The sequence below is a fragment of the Eulemur rufifrons genome, chromosome 2 (assembly GCF_041146395.1).
Source record: "Eulemur rufifrons isolate Redbay chromosome 2, OSU_ERuf_1, whole genome shotgun sequence".
Taxonomy (NCBI): domain Eukaryota; kingdom Metazoa; phylum Chordata; class Mammalia; order Primates; family Lemuridae; genus Eulemur; species Eulemur rufifrons.
In genome coordinates, this window is record NC_090984.1 from 37,266,239 (window position 1) to 37,290,800 (window position 24,562).

At 35.8% G+C, this 24,562-nt stretch overlaps 1 protein-coding gene across 13 annotated transcripts in view; it reads right to left on the minus strand.

Moving 5' to 3' along the window:
* Positions 1 to 24,562, minus strand: part of TCF12 (transcription factor 12) — a 350,504-nt gene that overhangs the window by 174,871 nt on the left and 151,071 nt on the right. For all 13 annotated transcript variants that reach the window (XM_069483559.1, XM_069483534.1, XM_069483565.1 and 10 more), the window contains one exon: positions 11,788 to 11,890. In XM_069483559.1, coding sequence (XP_069339660.1) covers positions 11,788 to 11,890 — 103 coding nt within the window. The remainder of the gene's footprint in view (positions 1 to 11,787; positions 11,891 to 24,562) is intronic.

The window sequence follows — 24,562 nt, forward strand, 5'->3', positions numbered from 1 at the left end:
CAAGTTCAATCAGATCAAAGTTAACTTTTTGATATTTTTCTTTCAATTTTGTAATCTACACATATTGTGATAATGTATTATCCCATCTTTCTACTGTGAAATGTTATAAAAAAATTTTATGACAAAATATTTTAAAAGATAATTTTTAACAAGCACAATGTTATCCATCATATGACCGTATTATGATTTAACTAGTCCCATATTGCTAAACATTTGGGTGATACTAATTTTTCTTTGTAAAATACTGTGACAAGCATTCTTGTATATACATCTTTACGTGCATTTGCAATTACTTCTTTAAATTTCTTTGTGGTGGAGCTAAGTAGAGATACAATGTGTTCTGTTTATTGGGTGTAAAAACCCATCTTCATAAGTGTTTCAGGCACTATTTTCCTTCCAAGTATACCATGGCAAATTTGGAAAGTTAGAAAGCACACTGTAGTAAAGAAAACAGTTGGAAAGTTCAGATGAGCTTTATTGTCCTAAAACTGTTCACTGCAGCAAGTTAATCAAAGGAATCAGGAACAGACTAAAACAAAGACAGAAGTAGATACAGAGGATACACAAAACAACACATAAAATATCTGATAACACAATTGCCTGTCTGGTAAGGCTTCAGCTGCTAAAAAGTACAACAAATGCCCATATGAATATATATGTACATAAATATATCCCTCCACTATCTCTAGGGAAAAAGTAAATTATAATAAGATACGTGCTAGTATATCCAGTACCTGAAGATATGTTTTCTAGTAATTTTATAAAATACCTCAAGGTAATACAATTAAAAACAAAATACCTGATTGAAATCTTATTGTAAAATGAAATAAAAGCCCACACTTAACATATGTTCCTATCTTGTCTAAACACGTAAGCCCATATGTGTATGCGCATACACATCACCCCCAGAATAAAAATCCTCTGCACTTAATGTCGTCACTAAATGACTGCATAATTTAATTTCCTTGAAATCTTTTGGCCTGTAGGAAAAGAAATAAAAAAGTGGATGAAAATTCTTTGGGGTGAGCATATTTCATTTTATATAAACCTGAGCAAAAATTTATAAAAATTCTCAAATAACAAATACAGCATCATGTTTTCTCTTAAATCCTTTAGATCAGTGGTCCCCAACCTTTTTGGCACCAGGAACTGGTTTCATGGAAGACAATTTTTCCACAGACGGGGGTTGGGGGGTGGTTTTAGGATGATTCAAGCACATTGCATTTATTGTGCAGTCAAACCTCTATGTTAATGATAATCTGTATTTGCAGCTGCTCCCCAGCGCTAGCATCACCAGCTCAGCTCCACCTCAGATCATCAGGCACCAGATTCTCATAAGGAGTGTGCAACCTAGATCCCTCACATGCACAGTTTATGGTGGGGTTCAAGCTCCTCTGAGAATCTAATGCTGTCGCTGATCTGACAGGAGGCGGAGCTCAGGTGGTGACGCCAGTGACGGGGAGTAAATACAGAGGAATCTTCCCTGGTTCATGGCTGCTCACTTACTGCTGTGTGGTCGTTTCTAACAGGCCACGGATGGGGTTCGGGGACCGCAGCTTTAGAAAGAAGAAATCCTCAAGATGAGTAACATAATAATCAGAAAATTTCTCAAACACAAACCATTAATCATTGTACATGAATTTTAAAAATGTATTTTATGAACTACAATAAAATCCATAATTTACAATTATCTTACAAAAATTATTCACATACAAGCCTAGAAAAATGCTGTAATATTTTTACCGCACACACCTTTTGGGAAGATTCCCAAGCTGGGAGTATAGATTTTTACTAAAGCGACAGTACACTTTCAATGATCGTGCCCTTCTCACACAATCCTCTCACCACAGATTCCTCCTATAGACCTTAGTAGATGTTCTCTGAAGACCTCTCTCTACAGAGGTATCCTACTGCCAATTCTTCATGCAGCAGCCTAATTTTTACTTTTTCCTCTCCTAATATAGTAGTTCAATTCACTATAGCTACAGTCTTTCACTGCCATTTTGAGTAGTTGTTTCTTTTTATATAGTTTCATACTATAGAAAAATAAGGGAAAAACAGGATTTAAGATGGAGAAAATCTAACATTTGCCTAGAAAGCCAACTTACCAGTATCATATTTCACTATCATATTTGAAGACAAAAACAACAGAAAAAAACCTCACCTAATAAGTAACTTACTATTCATTATAGAGGCAATGAAGCCCTGGAAATTTTAGAAATAATTCTCTACCATTACCCACAAGCACCAATCAACATTATCTGAATATTTAAAAAACAAACACACAACACACACACGTACACACACACGCACACACAAAAAACTGATACTTTCCATAGAATTTTACATATATGACTTCTTAACTCTGCAACAAATTGGCCGGGTTGCTACTGTTTATTTTTGTTAAATTATCTAGCACAAGATTGGCAAACTACAGCCTATGGTGTAAATCCAGGCCACCAACTGTTATTTTTCTAGCCCATAAGCTAAGAACGGTTTTCACATTTTTAAATGGTTGTCTTAATGTAAGTACCTGTATAATATCATTGATTTTGCCTTCTGGACCACAAACCTTATACTATTTCATATCTGGCTCTTTGTGAAAAAGTTTCCTGACCCCTGATCTCAGGGACCAGTATGGAAAAGTACATAAGTGAAATTATTATGAATAATAAAATTTATAATTAACTATAAATAAACTAATTGATTTAATTTGCTGTGAAGTGGCCTCCTACTCTACTCCCATTTAATTGTGAATCCCTAGAAAATTCATAGAACCTGAGAAGTCTGACAATCCTCCAGAGGTATTCTCAAAGTGAAAAACAAGTATGCAATACAAGAATGACTATGGAACAACTAAACCATGCCATATATATAGCAATAGCCAAAGAAACATTTATCAAGAATAAAGAATTATGTAAAATCTCAGCCCCATATATATAATATATATGCATATATGTGTATGTTTACGTATATCAGAAAGTCCTAAAATAGGCAGCACGGTAAGTTCTAGGTTTCATAAAAACCTAAAATCACAAGTAACAACAACAAAATCCAAAAGTCATGTCACAAGAAACATAGGTTATGAAAAGCAAAGGCTGAATTTTGTAAGAGAAAAAGAAATAAGCTGAGATGTGAAGGAGATTACAAAGATGGTGAATTGACACTCAAAATAAGCAACAGTCTTATCAGGGGCTTCACTTGAAATGTGAAGCTTATTAAACATCAGCAACATAGTAAAAAATCTATACAGCTATGAATACCTTCAAACAATAATAGTTGTATAATTTAAACCAAAACAATTCAGTATATGCTTTCAAATTAAAAAAAAATCACTTTTACTTGATGGTTAATTAAAACTTATAGAAACACTGTGACCACTAATCAAGCTAGTGCTAACTCTTCACTTTGAAAGAGGTTCCTGGGTTTCAAAATATGTAGAGTACCAAGAGCATCTCCTCTACCTCTGGTCTTTATGACAACCATATTATTTCTCAACACTCCCAGCTGAGAACCACTCAGGCAGATGATCTCTAAGGTGCATTCCTGTTCAAACATTTAGTATTTAAGCATTTATTTTTAATAAAACACACAGAAAACCTTTATTAAATGATAAAGGCATCAGTATTACCATAAGTGAATAAGAAATGCTACCACATAGGAGGCACAATCTGATAATGCTGCTGTAAGACTTTTCCTAATCAAAATAGCGTCCCAAATTCTCAACTGTGTGCTACAGTGTGCTTCTGAAATTCGATGCATCTAGCAAAACTGTAAAGCTTATAAAAGTTTCTTAAAACAATTTTTCTTTTATTCCCTAGTAACCAAGTAGCCATAGCCCCTGGTATCCACCTCACTACAGGCAGAACTCAAAATATCCTTAGTTAAGAGTTCATGTTCACTTGGCAAGAATTAAACACAAACAACATGACGATTCCAGGAAGAACCATTTATCAGATCTATGCCACTGGCCCACTATAAAACTGTAAGGAACAGTAAAGATTACTGCTGACCATAGACAACGCACATGTAAGTGATGATGAGCAAATGGATTAGGTAAACAAATAAAAATAAAAGTGATCTTCCTTATTTGTGTCCCTAGAGTTATCAGTTTGCAAAGTTGCATAGTTAAGTCAAATTATGACCTCATGAAAATATTCATTAGACCAGGTAACTTAAAAAAATTAAAAAATTTTAAAAAGTCTCTGTGAAATATCCCCTACAGACCTACAGATAGTATAAATGTCATGTCTCAAGCTAAAGCCAATGGCTTTTGTCAATCTTTTGCTAAATATTCCATAATACAAAACAAATACAAAAGAAATCCACTATAAGTTGAATATCACGCAAAAGACTCAAGATTTCATGAAGTCCATGAAAATGATATTAAAGAACCATTTAATCAAACATAAAACTACTGACAGATTAGGATCTAAGAGTCAGTTAATAACTGAAGAGAAAATCAACAAGATTCAAATGTAAAATAAAGAACATATATTAACATATTACCATAGAATTTTCTGGAGAAAAAAATACACCAAAAAAAAAAAAAATCAACAACTCATTCCTTTTTAATCTAAGACCTAGTGGATAATATAAATTATAGTTTGTTTTATTACTATTACTTTCTTGTTTTAGCTTTAATTTTCAAAATAAAATGCAAATAAAACATTTTTTCCCTATGCTTTCAGAAATCTTGTTTACTCTTTTAAATAAGTCACTCTAGGACTGATTACCCATAGATAAGCAGGATCTGAATCTATACAAGAATACTCTGGAAAGTATAAAACCTCTTTCAAAGTAAGGTGGTAATACTAGTTTGGTCTCTCCCAGAAAAGAAGCCATTAGGTCATCTCTGGCTCATAGAAACAGCTTCAGAGAATGGTTATCAAAAGTCATTTTAATCATGGAAGGCGGCTGTTTTTCAGGCTATAGAGGCAAGGTAGGGGCATGGAAAGGGATGATATTGTATATCTCCCCTGAAAGAAAACATTCCATACCACAGGAGTAAGGTATCCTGCAGTATAGTAGTCAGAAAGAACAATTTAGAGCAATTTAGAAAGACTAGAGTGAAGAATCCAGAGTAGAGAGAGAGACAGACCAGAACACCATACTCCTGCCCTTTACCACTTCTCAAATCCCCTCTCCTTGGCTTGATATGCTTCTCCAGTTTTATCTCATTTTTTCAACAAACACTTGTAAGATGAAAGAGGAAGGCTTGATGACATTGTTTGAACCCCTAGTTCCTCCATGCCAAAATCAATCTATTCCTAGCCTTCTTGGATATGTGGGTCAATAAATACCACTTTTTATTTCACCTCGTTTAAGTTAGATTCTATCACTTATAACAGAAAGAGTTCTGACTAATAGACTGGATTAAATGCTACTCCACAATAAACCTGTTCCTGATCACTTCCGGTTTTGCTTGATGTTAGTCTCTTCTGAATATTTCTAAGAGTTTCTTTGTCATCACTCATATTCTGCCATGTATAATAGTTATCGAAATTCTTATCTTACCTCTCCTCTCAGACTAAAATAAGTAAAGTGTGTAAAGGCAGACTGAATATTGCTCACCTTTATACTCCATCATACAGTACTTTAACATAGTAAAGGGCAGAACGAATGGATGAATGGAAACATGGAAGAGATGGAGGAAGGTGTTCAACAACTGAGACTGGTTAATGAGGGTCTAAGCAGCAGCAAGAGGAGATAAAAGATGTCAGAGCTATAATGATGAAAAAGGCAGCAAACAAGGGTTGAACATGAGAGGTAAAAAAAGAAAAAAAATCAATGTAATAGAAAGGAACTGTGAGATAATCAGAATCAAGAGGGTCAGGCCATGTACCTTAGTAATGAGTCATTTCATTTTTCTTGGCTTTAGTTTCTTTAATTGTAACTAGGTCTCTTTCATTCAAGTTTCTCCCAGTGCCAAAATTCTGTGTTTGTAAGCAGTCAAAGGTCAGAAAATGCAGATCAATGAATATACAATTATATCCTTTCATGAGATACAGGGTTAATATAACAAAACACTGGAGAAAGTATGAAGGCCTCATCCTTATGAAATAATGTCATATCAGATACTAAGCCATACTGTTTCCCCTAAGCACAATTATAATCATTTTCATTATCTCATCTAGTGAAGGAATTTCAAGTATATCAAACTTAGACATCTTTTGAGGTAGAGTTGGCTTATTTTTTGAGACAGTCTTGTTCTGTTGCCTGGGCTAGAGTATAGTGGCATCATCGTAACTCACTGCAACTTCAAACTCCTGGGCTCAAGCGACCCTCCTGCCTCAGTGTCCCAAGTATCTGGAACTACAGGCAAGCACCACCAAGCCTGGCTAATTTTTTCTGTTTTTGGTAGAAACAGGGTCTCGCGCTTTTGCTCAGGCTGGTCTCTAACTCCTGAGCTCAAACAGTCCTCCTGCCTTAGCCTCCCAGAGTGCTAGGATTACAGGTATGAGCCACCGCCTCACGTGAGGGTAGAGTTTTATTGTGCTTTGATACTCCGAAAATGGTAATTCCACATATTTTGTAACTCTAGGAGATTTCTGGATTTATCATAAATTATAGAGCAGGCAGTATCAAGTATACCAAAGAGTTTTCTTTGAAATTTGATTGTCTGAAGTATTGAATATATAGTAAAAAGTGTGCTTGGGTTTAAATTCCCAGACAAGCCCACAGAAATCTATTTAACCCACAATGAAATGGAAATAAAACATAACAGCTGTTACCAGACAGGCCCTTTAAATCCTGAGGTAAAGAAGGGTGGAACTGAGCAAAGAGACTCTAGCAAAAATGGAAGGAGGGTAGGAGTCGTTATAAATCAAATACTTATAAGCAGAGGTTGAACAATAATATATTTGAAGGATTAGACTCAATCTGTTAAATTAGCTAAGATGCCTAAAATGAGTTATGAAAATATATATAACCAGCCCTCCATTATCTGTGGGTTCTACATCCATGGATTCAACCAACTGTGTACTAAAAATATCTGGAGGAAAAAATGGATAGCTGCATCTGTACTAAACAGATACAGATTTTTTTCTTGTTATTATTCCTTAAATAATATAACAACCATTTGCATGGCATTTACATTGTATTAGATATTATATGTAAGGTATGTAAGGTAGAAATGATTTAAAGTATATGGGAAGGCAGGGCACAGAGGTCCACACCTGTAATCCTAGCACTTTGGGAGGCTGAGGTGTTAGAATTGCTTGAGGCCAGGAGTTCAAAAATCAGCCTGAGCAATAGTGAGACAGTGTCTCTACAAAAAATAAATAAAATTAGCAGGGCTTGGCGGCATGTGCCTGTAGTCCCAATTAGTAGGGAGGCTGAGGCAGGAGGGAATCACTTGATTCCAGGAGTTGGAGGTTGCAGTGAGCTATGATGATACCAAAAATGAGAGAGAGAAGACAGAGAGAGAGAAAGAATGGGAGGGAGGATGTGCCTAGATAGTTATATGCAAATACTATGCCATTTTATATAAGGGACTTGAGCTTCCATGGATTCTGGTATCCATGGGGGTGGGGGAGGTGGAGGCTGAAACCAGTCCCCCATGGATACCAAGGGACAACTGTACTGTAATTCCATTAACATTGTGCAATTTTACTTTTCAGAGAATTTTCATGTATTTTTTTTTTTTCTTTAAATAACCAGAAGCATTTCCCAGTTTGTGTCCCATGGAAAACTAGTTCCCCAGAAGCTAATGATGCTTTTTACATAAAGGCTTCTGTGCATCATATGAATCTCGGATATAGCAGGCTAAACAAAGTTAAATAAGCTCTACGTTTTTTCAGTCTTTAACATCCCAAAGTACAATTTGAATCTCTAAGAGCAAACAACTGATATACAATGCTGTCCAAAGTTATTTCACTATGGAATCTTTTTTTTTCACAGTCATCTCTCAAGACTAGTATCTCTAAACCTGGGAGCATTATGAAGAAAGAACAAATATCTTACATCCCAATAGGATGGCCTAATGGAAACAACACCCAGCTGAAAATCAGGAGACATGGGTTCTACATTCAGTTTTGCCATTTACCAGCTCTGTGACCTCAGGAAAAACCACTTACTTGTCCTGTGCCTTAGTTTTTATCATTTGCAAAATAACAATTATAATTCTAGCTGTAGCCTTTTTTAGGATTGAATAAAAGTTAGTAGATATATCAGATTATGGCATTAGAAAATTCAGAAGACCTTAGAGAATATCCAGCATTACCCTATCAGAAAGGTAAAGTTTTTTTTCAGGATCTAGATTAAAATCTACATTTTCTAACTCTCAACCCTGCATTTTCCCCCCTAAACGAACACACATCCATTTCCATTTTTTAACAGAAAAAATATTAACAAACCATCTTTAGAGGCAAAATAGGGTCTCAGAAAGGAACAGAACTGAAGGTCTTAGAAAAAGTGAAAACTGAAGGTAATCTTACCTCTTAAATCTCCCATTTATAACACATGCATACACCTCCCCCCCCCAATAAATAAAACTTTCATAAACATGGAGGAGTACAAAGATAATAGTAATTCATTCCACAATCATTTAGGGAAGTTAGGCAATTTTGTGAAATAATTCCTTTCTATGTTCAATTAGTAAACTGGTCATTAGTCACCAAAAATATGACTAACTACTAACAGGTAAAAAACAAATTTTACTGAAATTAATGAGGTGACCAAGGGTGGAGAAAAGGACCAAAGCTGGAAAAGGCTAGAGACAGACAAGGCTATTTGGTGACAGTACTGCAATTAATTGCTATGATCAAAGCTTTGCACAAACTTTTAGTATAACACTGTACAGAACCACTTGATGCTAACTACCTAATGATGTGCCAAAAGGGTATAGTACTTATCTCACCTGAAACATAAAAAAAAGCCCTCTTTTCCATATTGAAAAATCTACAGGATAATTCTGCAATTGATAAAAAGAAACACTAACTAAATTCAGTATAATAGCTTTACTTCCTGTGTAAAACACTTCAAAATATCTAAATGAATACAGAAATGCACTTTCTGTGGCAAATTATTCATTAATGAATCATTATCAACCCTTGGTAGACTAAATTTCTCATTTTTGCAATGTACGAAATCATTAAAGTGTTTGAAAGCTCTATCAGGGAAGGCAGTGGCACTTTATAATCCACTGTTTCTTCAGGCAAATGTGGTTATGACTGAACATAATACTCAAAATAACAACATTCCCTAGACATACAATCCCTCCCCTACTTAATGGCGTTTTCGTATGTTGACAGCAATGATGAAATATGTTATTGCATTCCTGTTAGCTTTAACTGTTTCTGAGTATTCATCATTCACAGCTCCACTCTTAACTGTTACCTGTCGTGATGACTAGGTATCAATAGTTTCAAATACTTTTAATAGTGTCATACACATCTCAGAAGAGCTTTAACAATTTAGGTTTTTCAGCCAGAAACTTCCTTAAATTATCAAACAGCTAGTAAAGTGAATCTATCCACCGTAACTCTACCTGGTGCTATAAACCCACATATTTCAGTATCAGTTCAGTTACTTCAGCTCATATCAAGTTGGATTGCCTGTTGCTGCATGGAACTGCACTACAATTTGAGACATCCATTTACAAAAGAAAGCTACTGTCATGCAGATTGCTTATATTGAGTTGTTAGATTGGGGTACCTCATCTGATCATTTTTACTGGAAATAAAGGAACTGTAGTAAATGAGATATTGCCAGTGACCCAGTAAATTTCTTTTGAACACATCTGCCTAATCATTTCAGGATTATTTCTTCCTCCTTTAAATGTAAACAAACATTTTAAAATCAGGTGGTTAAAACTCACAATGACAACGTATGGTCTATGTATCTGCATCTGATACAAGTTAGTATCTACACGAGGTAGTTAGGATGAATGCAGATTTTTTGTATTTGAACTGTGAAGAGATTGGTGTGTTTACAAATCAAAATTGTTTTACTTCAAGACTTATTTTAGGTGTTGGTTTTATACATGGATGACTATTAAAAATATTCTAATAATCATCTGAAAACCAAAGAAACCAACAAGCGCGTGCTCGTAATTGCTCCAACCAAGAAAATGCTACCTCAAACTGAATTACAGAAATATTTTTAGTCAACAGCTGCTCAGAGCATGTGACTGACATGCATACCTCTTACGATTCATTTAATTCCCACACTTGTCCCCACAATTTTAATAGTCATCTTGGTTCAAAGCGGTGCTAATAATGTAAATCCACTAGGCCTAAAGTCATCGCTGCGAGGGTAGAATAAAGGTAAGAACATAAATACAAAAAAAAAACAATTTCTGATTTTTCACAGTTCAGAGTTATAGCTTCAATGAAGAAAGCTTAGTTTAATCTGAAATTACAAAAACATTGACATTAACTTGCCCTACTACACTTAGTATAAATCCTACTTGGGGAAAAGTTACACTGCAAAGGGAAATTACTTGGAGTGTCGTTATCTATTTTACTTTGATGGTAAGAGCAACAGAAAATTTTAAAAATAATTAGAAAGTTTTCCCTAGCCTACAATAATTCTGTTCTAAATTTAATTCTGATTTTTACCTGGAATAATAATATATTTAATACCATGGTTTTCCATCTGCATTTATATTGAAACAAATTGTGATTTTAAACATAAATTTTTATTGCTGATTAGATTTTTTTACTCTGGTGTCATTCAATCATTTTGGCTTCAAACTGTTGACTGCCTAAAGCAAAATTCACACCAGAATATCAGACTGGCTCCTCAACAGTATAGAGGATAAGGGAAACAAAGACTATGCAAAGCAAAATCATTTATAAAGAAATTGCAGACCACGAGGATTTTGGATTTGAGTAATCCACTTAGAATAGCATGGCTGTGTCTTAAAAGGACAATTCTAAGATCACAATATAGGTCATGTCCTTAAGAAATAGAATAAATAATGAAATCAATGTCAATTACACAAATCTTTCATATTTACATGATGCCAATGATAATCGGTAAGACAAATTAAATAAAGCTTCTGTAATGTGCTCAGACCCAGAATAAGCAAGAAGAAAAAAATAATGTCATAAAACACAGAGATTGTTTTCAATCAGGTTTTGCAAAAAGGTAAAATAATCACTGAAAAAGAAAACAGAAAAAAGAAAAAGAATGGTTTGCAAACTGGGAAATAAACTTGGGCTTATCATTTCAGATTGAACAACATTAAACTATCACTTAAGAAAGAGAAGGGGAAGGAAAAGAGGAATGTTTTGCAGGGGGTAGAAGGAGACAGAATATCTAACCATGAAGGTTTTGTCAAAATATAAAAATCAGGTTTAGGTGGTAGGTCATATTCTTCGAACTGCAACTTTTGGTCTGACGTTTTTGCAGACCAAAACTTTAATGCCAAAAGAAATATTGTCCAATGTGAGTAAAATCTGCCTAAAATCACTGCTATGTCATACCACACACATACAGCTGTTAAGACAAGATAGTAAATCACAAATACCCCTGAAACACTTCTCTGATCCAGAAAACAGAAAACATGTAGTGGTTGAGGTCACAAAGACACTGCCAAAATTGACATTCAAAACATTGCTACTTCCTTTCTTGACATCAATAACACTAATGTTCTAAGAAAAGGCCCCAAATTTCTGATGCTTGCTCCTCAAGCTGAGCTGAATAAGGAAAGCCCTGGATGCCACCAGAAACTCAGGAACTTTCTTCTAGATACTTACGTGTCCTTCCTGGACAAAGGGATAAAATGTCTCTGACCAAAGAGGCTTTGAGAAGACTACTTGCAGAGAATTACCAACTTACCCATCAGATTTGAGTTCATGAAAGGTGTTGGGGACAAGCCTTCGTGGGCCCCTAATCGACTGTCATTCAAGTGATCACTGTAATGAGGGCTGTCTGTAAAACCCTGGGGGGGAGAAAAGAAGACCAGAGTATTAAAGAGATTATTTGGCAGTCCTGCTAATTGAGCATAATGACACTCTCCTAATTAATATACAGACTTACAAATGGTCACTCCTAACCAAGTTTCTTGTTCATTATTTGAAAGACTAAACAGCAAAAGTGCTCCTTTTATTCCTTTTAAGATTTTAAAGTCAAAAAACATTTTATTGATCTTAGAGAAAACTGGGTTTCTGAAAAACACTAACTGTGAGCACCAATGTTTTCAAAGTATCAGCTCTTCTGATGGGAGGCTACAAAAATTAAACTATTACTAAAATTAGCTCTAAGATCCCTTTACTTCCAAAAGGAAGTTCTATGGATCATTAAAAATAAAAGAATTGAACTAAGAAAATATATTTCTGAGCTGTAATAAATTAGGAAAAATAAACATTCTCTATTCTATTCTTTTTCTGCCCCCATGCCCTACAAATAAAGAGTTAGGCAAGCTAGTGCTATTATTTCACAATAGCTATTATTAAATTTCTCTGTATAGCTTAGAACATGTTTTTTAAAAGCAAAGGAAAAAGCAAAAATAAAGTTTACAAATAAAATAAGTGTTACAAAATCCCTGTGGATTAAAAACTATCCTGGTTCTCAGACTCTCACACACGCTAAGTACAGCATCCCCTCCAAAATCATATTGTTTCTAAACAAGGCTTTGAATCCGATTAATAATTAAAATTGCAGGTGATACCTATTCCTGTGCCAATAAAAAACTGTCACAGTAAAGACCAGAAAAACTTACAACAAGAGGCCCAAGTAAGGAGAAAAAACTGCCCTGGCTCAAAGAAACCAGAAACCACCCAGAACCCCCCAGGACTATAAAATCATCAACCACTGAACATTTATCATTACCCAGACTGCAGGCTAACATTCAAGAAGACATTAATGGGGCTGAAACAGGCCTCACTATCTTTGCGGGCATGCTGTCAGTTCAACCAAAGCACTAGAAACCAAGGGCTAAATAACTGTCAAATCATTACAATTGCTTATGGATGCATGTCAAAACTCCTTTTGCTGTTCTGTTTAAAACTAATCTTCTGGGAGTGCTAACTCCCAAATGAATCTTTGTTTCATTTTTATCTGCTTTAGAATCACTGATACACATGTGATAGACATTCAAGAAGAATCTGGGTGACGTTTACAACTTGGTTATGACCACAAGGGTGTCCTCTGGTAATTACTACCATAGTCCTGTCTGTCATAGCCACATGCGGCAGAAGCTATATACAAAATAGAATGGCTCCTAGCTAAGGTCACTCCACAGAGTTTACTTTTATCACTTAAAACTAACACTGTTAAAGTGCTAAGTGACATATACCACTATCTCATATACATCTGGGTCTTCTCTCTGCCACCGCTTCCCAACTGCTATTCTTTGCATATAGTCAAAACAAGGCATCAAAATCTATAAAACACTCACTGAAATATTGTTCATCATCCTAAAACAATATTACTCTAGAAAAATGCCAACTGAAATGTATTTGTAGAACAGCCACATTGTTCACACTACATTTGAAAGTTAAAGGATAACGAAAGATTAATTTTGTATGCTCTCAGTTCTCTTCATTCTTGCAGTACAATAAAAAACTTTTTTCCTTCGTAACTATAAAAAGTATAGTTACAAAAATTAAAACACTAAAGTTGTTTTTTTTAAACTGTTTTCTAAAGCACCAGTATACAAATATATCTAAGTTTTAGATATACATTTATGGTATCACCAAATGATTATACACAGTTTATTAACTTTAGAGATGACATGTAGTACCATTTATCATACTAATCTAACTTTTCTCTGTCCCCAGACTATTCAGAGAACACAACAATTATTTTACTGTCAACCATACAAACTAATAGTTAAGTACTATCCTTTATCCACATGCATTCACGTATTACAGGACGCAGCATAGAATTTACTACAAGATTATTTCCCAGTCATAAATTGTTCCCAGACAATCCCACTTATAAAATCTGGGACTGTCATAATGCACCATAGAGTAGGAGTCTATAAACTTTTTTCATCAAATATAAGATTTGAATATGAACCTTCAATATCTATTTATTCACAGATTATATACATATACCTGTTAATCTACATAGTATCAGAAGGTCATAATTTCCCTTAAGATAAAAATTAATTAGAAATTTAAATATCTCTCCCCACACCTTGATGGTTCAATTTAGAAAATATAATTTTCCTTAAAAGCCACTGCCCAAGAGGCAAGAAAAGGATAGTTCTTCATCTACAAATGCAAACTGGTGCTAGGGGAAAGAACAAAGATAACCAGACTTATAAATGTTTGCCATAGTTTTAGATCTAATATAACTGTATCCCAAAACCTCATTTCAAAGACTGGGGAGTGGCTACTGTTTGAGATTATTCTTGTCACTGCTTCCACAATAGAAGTAGAGACACCTACCCGGAATATAACTTTTGGTCAAACAAGATGAATAGCTATGAAACAACTCTCAAACATTTAAGATTACCATAGGTTATATATTTAAGATCAATTCTAGAAATGTATGTAGATAATTATTAGCATGTTAATGCATCATCTAGCTGGAGGATACCTAGAGCAGTGCTCTGCAAACTTCATTGTTCACATCAATAAACTAGAGATGCAGATTAAGATAGATAAGGTCTGAGGGGAGGCCTGAAATGAAATCTACATTCTAACAAATGGTGATGTTGATGCTGCTTGCTGGTCCATGGACTACACTTCTAGTAGCAAGAACTTAGACACACTAGAAATAAAAATCTCTATAGAGAGGTCTAGAAAGGTGACAGTCTGGTACCCTTCTCCAGAAACACCAGAAGTTTCCAGAGAAGTATAAATTAGGGAGAAAGCCCAGAGTTAAAAAAAAAAATTAAATAAAATAAAGCAATTAGAATAACAAAGTATTTTAATGTATATATGTATTCATCCATGTAGTTTTAAGTAGAAATCAAACAGAGCCTCAATGAAAGAAACGGGTTAGTTGACTAGTAGTTTAAACAGCAGCCTCCTCAACTATGACACACAGCTAGACAATGAGCATGGCTGTCCAAGAAAGTAGAAAAGGCAAAAGGAGCAAATGCCATAATCCAAAGCAATCACTGGGTGACAGAATAGCAGAGAACAAAGCAAAATAATGCTGTAACCTTCAAAGGGCTAGAGAACACAAGTGGAAGATGACTAGTCTAAGGAAGTGGCTGGAGTGACAAGAAAGAAACAAAAACTAAGCAAGCAATGGTTAAGATGGAGCCCAAGTATGTCAGCCAATGGGACTGGTAAATGAATGCTATTTCAATTTTGGAATGTAAAGGAAGTAAATCAGTGAGTTCATTAAATATGAAACTATCACGGTGCATATTTCAAATTGACAGAAAGTTACCAAGTTAATAAAAAGGGGTCAAATCTGGCTCCCTGGGACTCCTAATGAAGATCTTGAATTCCATAAAAATGCTTTTACCATGAAAATAACCATTAATAAAAATGAAATTTTTTAAATACATGAGATGATACACATCATGAAGGATAGAGCAATACTATCAGGATCATTTATTATGCTATTAGCCACAGTATGATATAGACTGCAAAAATATTTCCGAATACACACTAAAAAAAACTGTTCACATCTTATGGCAAAAATGAAAGACATTCAAAAGATTAGTACTTGATAAAATCAGTTGATATATGGAGAAATTATAAAAACTGTTCAATATGTAACATAGAATCTGTCTAAATTACAGTTTAATTTGTAAATCTTAAATAATTCCATCTGAATGCTTAACACTTCACAAATGCTTTCATATTGTAAAATATATTCTATAAAAAACATTTCATACTTTTCTCTATGTTCATTTCAATATACAGGATTTAGAAATGTTAATCCCTGCTATAGTATAGCAACAGACCCAAAGTGATCATTCAAAGCTGTTTCCCAGTCACGAGAATAAACAGACCACCTACAGAATGGGAAAAAAATTTTGCATACTACACATCAGATAAAGGACTGATAACAAGAATCTATTTAGAACTCAGGAAAGTCAGCAAGAAAAAATCAAGCAACCCTATCAAAAAGTGGGCAAATGACATGAATAGAAACTTCTCGAAAGAAGATATAAGAATGGCTAACAAACATATGAAAAAATGCTCAACATCCCTAATCATCAGAGAAATGCAAATCAAAACCACAATGAGATATCACTTAACCCCAATGAGAATGGCCTTTATCAAAAAAACCCAAAACACCACATGTTGGCGTGGGTGTGGAGAGACAGGAACACTCATACACTGCTGGTGGGACTGCAAACTAGTGCAACCCCTGTGGAAAGCATTATGGAGGTATCTTAAACAGATTCAAGTAGACCTGCCATTTGACCCAGCAATCCCATTATTGGGCATATACCCAAAGGAAAAAAGGTCATTCTGCAACAAAGACACACGTACCCGAATGTTTATAGCAGCACAATTCACAATAGCAAAGATGTGGAAACAACCCAAATGCCCATCAATACATGATTGGATTAGTAAGCTGTGGTATATGTATACCATGGAATATTACTCAGCTATAAGGAATGATGAAGATACGACATCTCTATGGTTCTCCTGGAGAGAGTTGGAACCCATTCTATTAAGTGAAGTATCCCAAGAATGGAAAAACAAGCATCACATGTACTCACCAGAAAATTGGTTTCCCTGAACATCACCTAAATACACATCTGGGAATGACACCAATCGGATATCAGACTGAGGTGGGGGGTGTGGGAGGGGAAGGGAGTATGCCTACACAATGAGTGCATTGCGCACCGTTTGGGGAATGGTAACGCTTGAAGGTGCTGACTCGGGAAGGGGGTGGTGGGGAAGGGAGGGATATATACCTACATGATGGGTGCAATGCGCACTACCTGGGGAACAGACACGCCTGGAGCTCTGACTTGGGGGGAAAGGCGGTACATGGGCAACATATGTAACCTGCAATTCTGTATCCCCCATAACAATAAGATGAAATAAACAAAAAAACAAAGCTGTTTCCATTTTTAAACTAGTCTAAACAGCACATAATCAAATCTTTTGTTCTATCAAAAAAAACAAAAACAAAAAACACCAGAACCTAGTATTATTTATATAACAGTACTCTCCTCTGGTTTGTCACCTCAAAAATACAAGAACTTTTCACTTAGTTCATTTTTCATTTATTTTTTAATTTCAGAATATTACGGGGCTACAAATGTTTTGGTTATATGAATTGCTTTTGTATTGCTTGAGTCAAAGTTATAAGTGTGCCCAATCATGTGTACATTGTACCCGTTAGGTATGATTTCATCTATCCCTTCCTCCCCCCTCCGACCTGCATGAGTTCCATTGAGTTTTACTTCCATCTGAGCTCATGAGTGCTGATCCAATAGTGAGTACATGTGGTGTTTTTCCATTCTTCCAATACTTCATTTAGACGATGGTCTCTAGTTCCATCCAGATTGTTGCAAAAGGTATTAATTCATTTTTTATGGTTGAGTAGTACTCCACAATGTACACATACCACATTTTATTAATCTACTCATGACCTGATGGACACTTGTAGTTAATTTTTTAAATAGCTCATTTTAAAAAATTATTTCACCTAATCCATAAATATAATATAATCACTAGAGGACCTTCCCAACCTCAGAATATATTTATGTTTTTTCAAACCTACATTTATTTCTTTGTATGAAAACCACTGTCTAATTCTATTTCAAAATAGTCTCTCCAATTCTTTTCAATGGGTTTCTTAAAAGGGAGGGGAAAAAAGGCTCTTCCAATAAAAATTTACTTTCTCAGAAAAGCTTTCCCTGACCCTAACAAGACCAAATCAGGTGAGTTCATTCTGTATTCCCACAGCAATGAACATTTCCATCCAATTGCTCACACTTACTAAAGCTACCTATTTAATTATCCATTTAAATTATACCATAATTATCTGTTATAATTACACAGCATAGTGTAGTGGATAAATGTAGAATTTTTGGAGCCAGATTGGCAGATCTGAATTCCATCATTGTCATATACTAGTTGTGTGACTTGGGGCAAATTAATCTTTCTTTTCTCAGTTTCCTTATCTGTAAAATAGATATGATGCTAATAATATTACCTTCACCTCACAGGTTGGTGCAAAAGGATTAAATGAGTTAACATATGTAGCACTTGGAAAAGTTCCCAGAACACAGTAAACATACAATAAATGCTAGCCATTATTATTATCATTGTTCTAGTTAGAGATTGCTATGTCTTACAAATTCTGAGAGGGCAGGGATCATGTTTATTGTTTTCACAATTAAATTCTCAGAAGAATGCTTGGCACATACATTGCAGGTACTCAATAAATGACAGAGGGATGGGAAGTTTCAGCTGCTAAATCTTTAAAACGATACAGAGCTTTAGATACTATAAATGTTCAATCAGTTTCTCCATAGAACACATAGTAATTATCAGAAAGAAGGGTGATAAGGTACTAGATTATCTAACTTGGTTGAATAAATAATTACAGGTTTCTGGTATTAAAAGAGCTACAAGATTTCCCACCAAGTACTGAAACCCTATAACCCCTAAGTGGGCAAAGTCAATAGAACCATCCAAAAGCCATAAGCCACCAGGAAGTTCTAGATGAGGCCTGGATATAAATGAGTGGTTATGCTTCAAAGTTAAACAAAAGTGGAAATAAGTAGGAATAAATGAAGTTTGAAAGAGAGAAAAGTGTCCTCAATGTATTTCTTTTACTTACCCCTATGATAAATTACCGAAGTAAATGTCTAGATGAATAAGGTTACACTTTTAAAAACAAATCCTTGAATGTGATTCTCTCTCTCAGTTAAACACACCTATAAAAGAGCCAAGTGAGTTGATGTGATCACAACAGTTGGTTACCTGAGACTAGAAACTACGTTCTGTATCATTCACTACTCAATCACAAGTGGCAAGCACACTAATGGGCATGTAGTAGGTGACTAATAAAATGTATGAATGAAAAATAAAGAAGGCCACAGTTAATGAATCAGGTCTACATCTGAAAAAGCTACATCTGAAGCTATTAATATTTACTATTTTAAGGATCTGCTATCCTTTAACAGGCCAAGTACTAATACATGATACATTTTCCTTCCTCCTTCCTTCCCTCTCTCCCTTTTTTTTTTGAGACAGGGTCCTGCTCTGTCAACTGGGCTAGAGTGCAATGGTGTCATCATAGCTCACTGGAACCTCAAACTCCTGGGCTCAAGAGATCATCCTGTCTCAACCTCTCGAGTAGCTGGGACTACAGGCACATGGCACCACACTTGGCTAATTTTTCTATTTTTTTGTGAAGACAGGGCCTTTCTATGTTGCTCAGGCTGGTCTTGAATTCCTGGCCTCAAGCGAACCTCCCACCTCGGCCCCCCAAAGTGCAGGGATTACAGGCGTGACCCAGCACATCAACCGAATTTTCTTAACAGGGAGCTGGATTTTGTGATCTAGGTCCATACATTTCTCAAGGGCAAAACCTTTTTATTCCCCTTTATGATCCTAAAAGAGACTAGCAGAGAACTTTGAGTGTAATTAAACACTTAAATTTTTGTTCAGGTAAGGAATAATCCCTTCAGGTAATGTTTTACTCTAACCTCTAACTTCAAGACCTCTAACAAGTCTTGAATTGGCACAGGTAGGAGAAGAAAGAGAATCAAAAACTTTTAGAGGTAGAAAGGATACTCAGAAAATATGATGGATACATGAAATACTGCTTAGTGCAAGGGCATGTATAAAATTAACTACCTTAAAAATTGTGCTATAAACAATGCAACATATATAAAAATTTTAAGGAAACGTTCGTTATTTCCTAAACTAATGTACTGACTTTATAAAAGGTTTATATTAATAAAAAGATTACACTCACATTAATACATAATTTTCCCCACTTTACCTTCTATAAATTTATTATACTTTCAAAAAGTATTATACTATGAAATATTAGGGAATTTTTTTAAAGAGCTAGTCCTTCACAAATAGTTTGATTGAGAAGCACTAATTTATATCCTTGGTACTAAAAATGTAGTTCTCAGAACACTTGTATTGGCAAATTCTGGGAGCTTATAGAAATGCAGAACTTCTGGCAGAATCCTAGACATATGAATCAGAATCTATTTTAACAAGATTTTCAGGAGATTCACAAACAAACTGAAGTCTGAAAAGAATTGGTCAATATTATCTTGTAAGTCACAGGGCCTGGTACGTTGTAAAATAGTATTAGCCCTATCATTTCTTCTTCTAGTACCACTACCACCATATCAGATCCTAAAGAGCTCACATTTTAAAATCATGATTCCACACTCATTGTCATGTTCATAAATCTGCCTATCACATATTATATGCAACCAGGTAAAATTAAGTGAGAGTTAGAACATTACTCTGCTCCAAAAATCTCTAAGATTTTATATAATTTAAAGCTTTTCTCTTCTAACTACTATAAATCAACAGTACGATGACTGAACACATAACTGCTCAATAAATATTTTAAAATATTTCCTGATATTTATAACATCAATTAAAATAAATCAAACACAGGGAACAATATAACTTTATTAAAACCCATGCACTATGAAACATAGATCAGACCACGGTCGGAAGGAGGGTGCCTGAAACTATAGGAGACTCCACGGGAAGAAGTTGCAGAGGAGAACCGGAAGCCGAAAGGCCCCCAAGAGTCTTGGAGACCAGTGACAAGGGTAAGTGGAGCAGTTAAATTTCCCCTCCCTTGCATTGCTGGTGGGCTCCTGAGCGGTTGGAGAGACCTGCCAACACCAGCAAAGACACAGCCACTGCCAGTGAGCGGTAAGGCACCAGGCTCCCAGCATCCTCGGGGCACCTCCCGCGGCTGCGGAGAGAGATAATTTAACCACCACCTGGAGGCATCTGCAGGGAACCGGACCTTTCCTTTTGTGGCCCTACAGCAGACTGAGGGGTACTCAGACTGTGAGCTCCCTACCTGCCAGCCCTCCCAGGTGCTGCCTGCTTGGTGACTCCAGGAGAGTGGGGCTAATTCTGAGGTGGAGAGACATTGTTCCAGCTTGGGCACCCCGTGGGTGACTTGAGACCAGCACTCCTCTCCCTAGCAGGTTCAGGGATTGATATCCACAGCCCAAGGGACAAGCCTGCAGACCAGATCCCATACACTGAGAACTTGATCGTACTGCCCCAGGGCACAGAAGGGATGTTTGTGAAGGAGCCTACTGAGCTGTGTGTGCCTTCAGGGGCAGATCAGCATGCTTGAGGGGTAACCCTCCTCCCACAGGAGGGCCATTTGCCCAGATCCTGGGCAGGGAATCTCCCAACCCACATCACACCCACATTCAGGTGCCTATCAAAAAAAAATAATTCATCACGACCAAGTGGGCTTCATCCCAGAGATGCAGGGATGGTTCAACATACAAAAATCTATAAATGTAATTCACCACATAAACAGAAGCAAAAACAAAGACCACATGATCCTCTCAATAGATGCAGAAAAAGCATTAGACAAAATTCAATACCCTTTTATAAGAACGCTTAGCAAAATAGGAATAGACTGGACTTACCTAAAAATGATACAAGCCATATATGGCAAACCCACAGCCAATATCATACTGAATGGGGAAAAACTGAAAGCATTTCCACTTAGAACTGGAACCAGACAAGTTTGCCTTTTATCATCGCTTCTATTCAACATAGTGCTGGAAGTCCTAGCCAGAGCAATCAGACAAGAGAAGGAAATCAAGGGCATCCAAATGGGGGCAGAAGAGGTCAAACTATCACTCTTTGCTGATGATATGATCTTATATCTAGAAAACCCTAAAGATTCTGCCATGAGACTACTGGAATTAATAAACAAATTTAGCAAAGTCTTAGGTTACAAAATCAATGTACAGAAATCAGTAGCATTCCTATATGCCAACAACAAACTGAGAACCAAATCAAAGACTCAATACCCTTTACAATAGCAACAAAGAAAGTAAAATACCTAGGAATACATTTAACTAAGGAGGTAAAAAACCTCTACAGGGAGAATTATGAAATGCTGAGGAAGGAAATAGCAGAGGACATAAACAGGTGGAAAACCATACCATGCTCATGGTCTGCAGAATCAACATTGTTAAAATGTCTACACTATCCAAAGTGATCTACAGATTCAAGGCAATCCCTATTAAAATACCAACATCATTTTTCACAGATCTACAAAAAATAATTCTACACTTCGTATAGAACCAGAGAAGACCCCGGAGAGCAAAAGCAATCTTAAGCAAAAAAAGAACAAATTGGGAAGCATCAATTTACCAGACTTCAAGCTATACTACAAGACTATAGTAACGAAAACAGCATGGTACTGGCACAAGAACAGAGACACAGACCAATGGAACAGAACTGAGAACCCAGACATAAAACCATCCTCATAATAGCCACCTAATCTTTGACAAAGCAGACAAAAACATACACTGGGGAAAAGAATCCTTATTCAATAAATGGTGCTGGGAAAATTGGATAGCCACATGTAGAAGACTGAAACAGGATCCACACCTTTCACCTCTCACAAAATTCAACTGACGGTAGATAACAGACTTAAACCTAAGGCATGCAACTATAAGAATTCTAGAAGAAAATGTTGGAAAAACTCTTATAGACATTGGCCTAGGCAAAGAATTTATGAAGAAGACCCCAAAGGCAATCACAGCAACAACAAATATAAATAAATGGGACCTGATCAAATTATAAAGCATTGGCACACCCAAGGAAACTATCATGAGAGCAAACAGATAACCTACAGAATGGGAGAAAATATTCGCATATTACACATCCGATAAAGGGCTGATAACTAGAATCTATACAGAACTCAGGAAAATCAGCAAGAAGAAAATCAAACAACCCTATCAAAAAGTGGGCAAAGGACATGAACAGAAACTTCTGAAAAGAAGATAGACTAATGGCTAACAAACATATGAAAAAATGCTCAACATCTCTAATCATCCGGGAAATGTAAATCAAAACTACAACGAGATATCACTTATCTCCAGTGAGAATGGCCTTTTTCTTTTTCTTTTTTTTGAGATAAGGTCTCACTCTGTTGCCTAGGCTAGAGTGCCATGGCGTCAGCCTAGTTCACAGCAACCTCAAACTCCTGGGCTCAAGTGATCCTCCTGCCTCAGCCTACCAAACAGCTGGGACTACAGGCTCGTGTCACCACTGTTGGTCGAGATGGGGGTCTCACTCTTGCTAAGGCTGGTCTCAAATTCCTGAACTCAAATGATCCACCTCGGCCTCCCAGAATGCAAGGATTATAGGCGTAAGCCACTAAGCCTGGCCCATTTTCTTCAAATTTTTAAATGTTTCTAAACTACTTCAAAGATATATTCAATATATAAGACTGAAGCATATTTATAATATATAGCACTAATATATACATGTCACTACCATATATTTTATTTATAAACATACCACAATTTATCTGTAGAGCCCCCAAATTTGATGACATTTAGCACTTGTTTCCAATTTTCTCTATTACAAACAAGGTTACTATAAACAGCAATAGGTCTCCTTGTACATACGTGAAAATTTACATGAAATTTTTCTAAGGGTTAATACCTAAAGTGGAATTGCTGGGTTATAGGATATGTACATCTTCAAATTTACTAGATAGTGCCAAACTGTTATCTAGACTAGAAACATACTATTGTTTAGTATGTTTCTATCTCTTACTGAATCTAAATGTTCTATATAGTCAGCTCCAGACTTATGAAAGAAGGCTTCCAAAGTCAACTGATAAATTGTATGTAATTTGTGACACACTTCCCAGATGGTTAAAGGCAAAGTGATCATGATTACATCTCCTTATCAGTTCCACTTAACCCTTAGTTTAGCTATATTGTCTGAAATAGTTTGGCCTAGGTCCAAAGGCAGTCCTTTGTCATAATAAATGTTCAAGACACATTTGTTAAACGAGTTAATCCTCATTAGACTCCTCAATTCATCTTAATGTTCTATAATTAAAGTTGCATACATTACTGTAGATATTGATACACCAAAATCTGAAAGAAATATATTTTTAGTTTGTTGCCAGTACCCTGTCTTGATGTCCAGTGTTGTGTTGGCTATTATAGTCATGGCAACAGGGTTGGCTGGTACTGATTTTTAGATCCCGACTCATGGTCATAACAGTTCATAGTTTATGATTAAAATAGTACTGAATATTCTGGTAGGATCCATAGGATGGATGCGTCTTTGGAATTCTGTTACCAGTCATGGTGATGCTGACCATGAGCCATTTATTTACACTCCCTCTTCCTGGCCCTATGACTAAAGCCAATAATCTTTAGGGGCAAACCCAAATCAAAAGCATTATAGTGAAACAATGGCCCTTTAATAACTTGCTCATGTAGGTGCTGAATCCCTGGCTTGGATTTATTTCACTAAAGGTGGAAGTAAATAAGCCACGGCAGTATTTTCTATCATTGATGAATCTCTGGATTTCTTTTAGGAATAAACAACAAATCTTAACTCCTTTTTCCTAATTTAAGGTTTTCTGTGTCAATATTAACAATAATAGCATGAGCATACATTTGGTGATAGTATGTGCCAGAACCTGAGGTAAAGGCTACACTCATTTAATCTTTTACAAC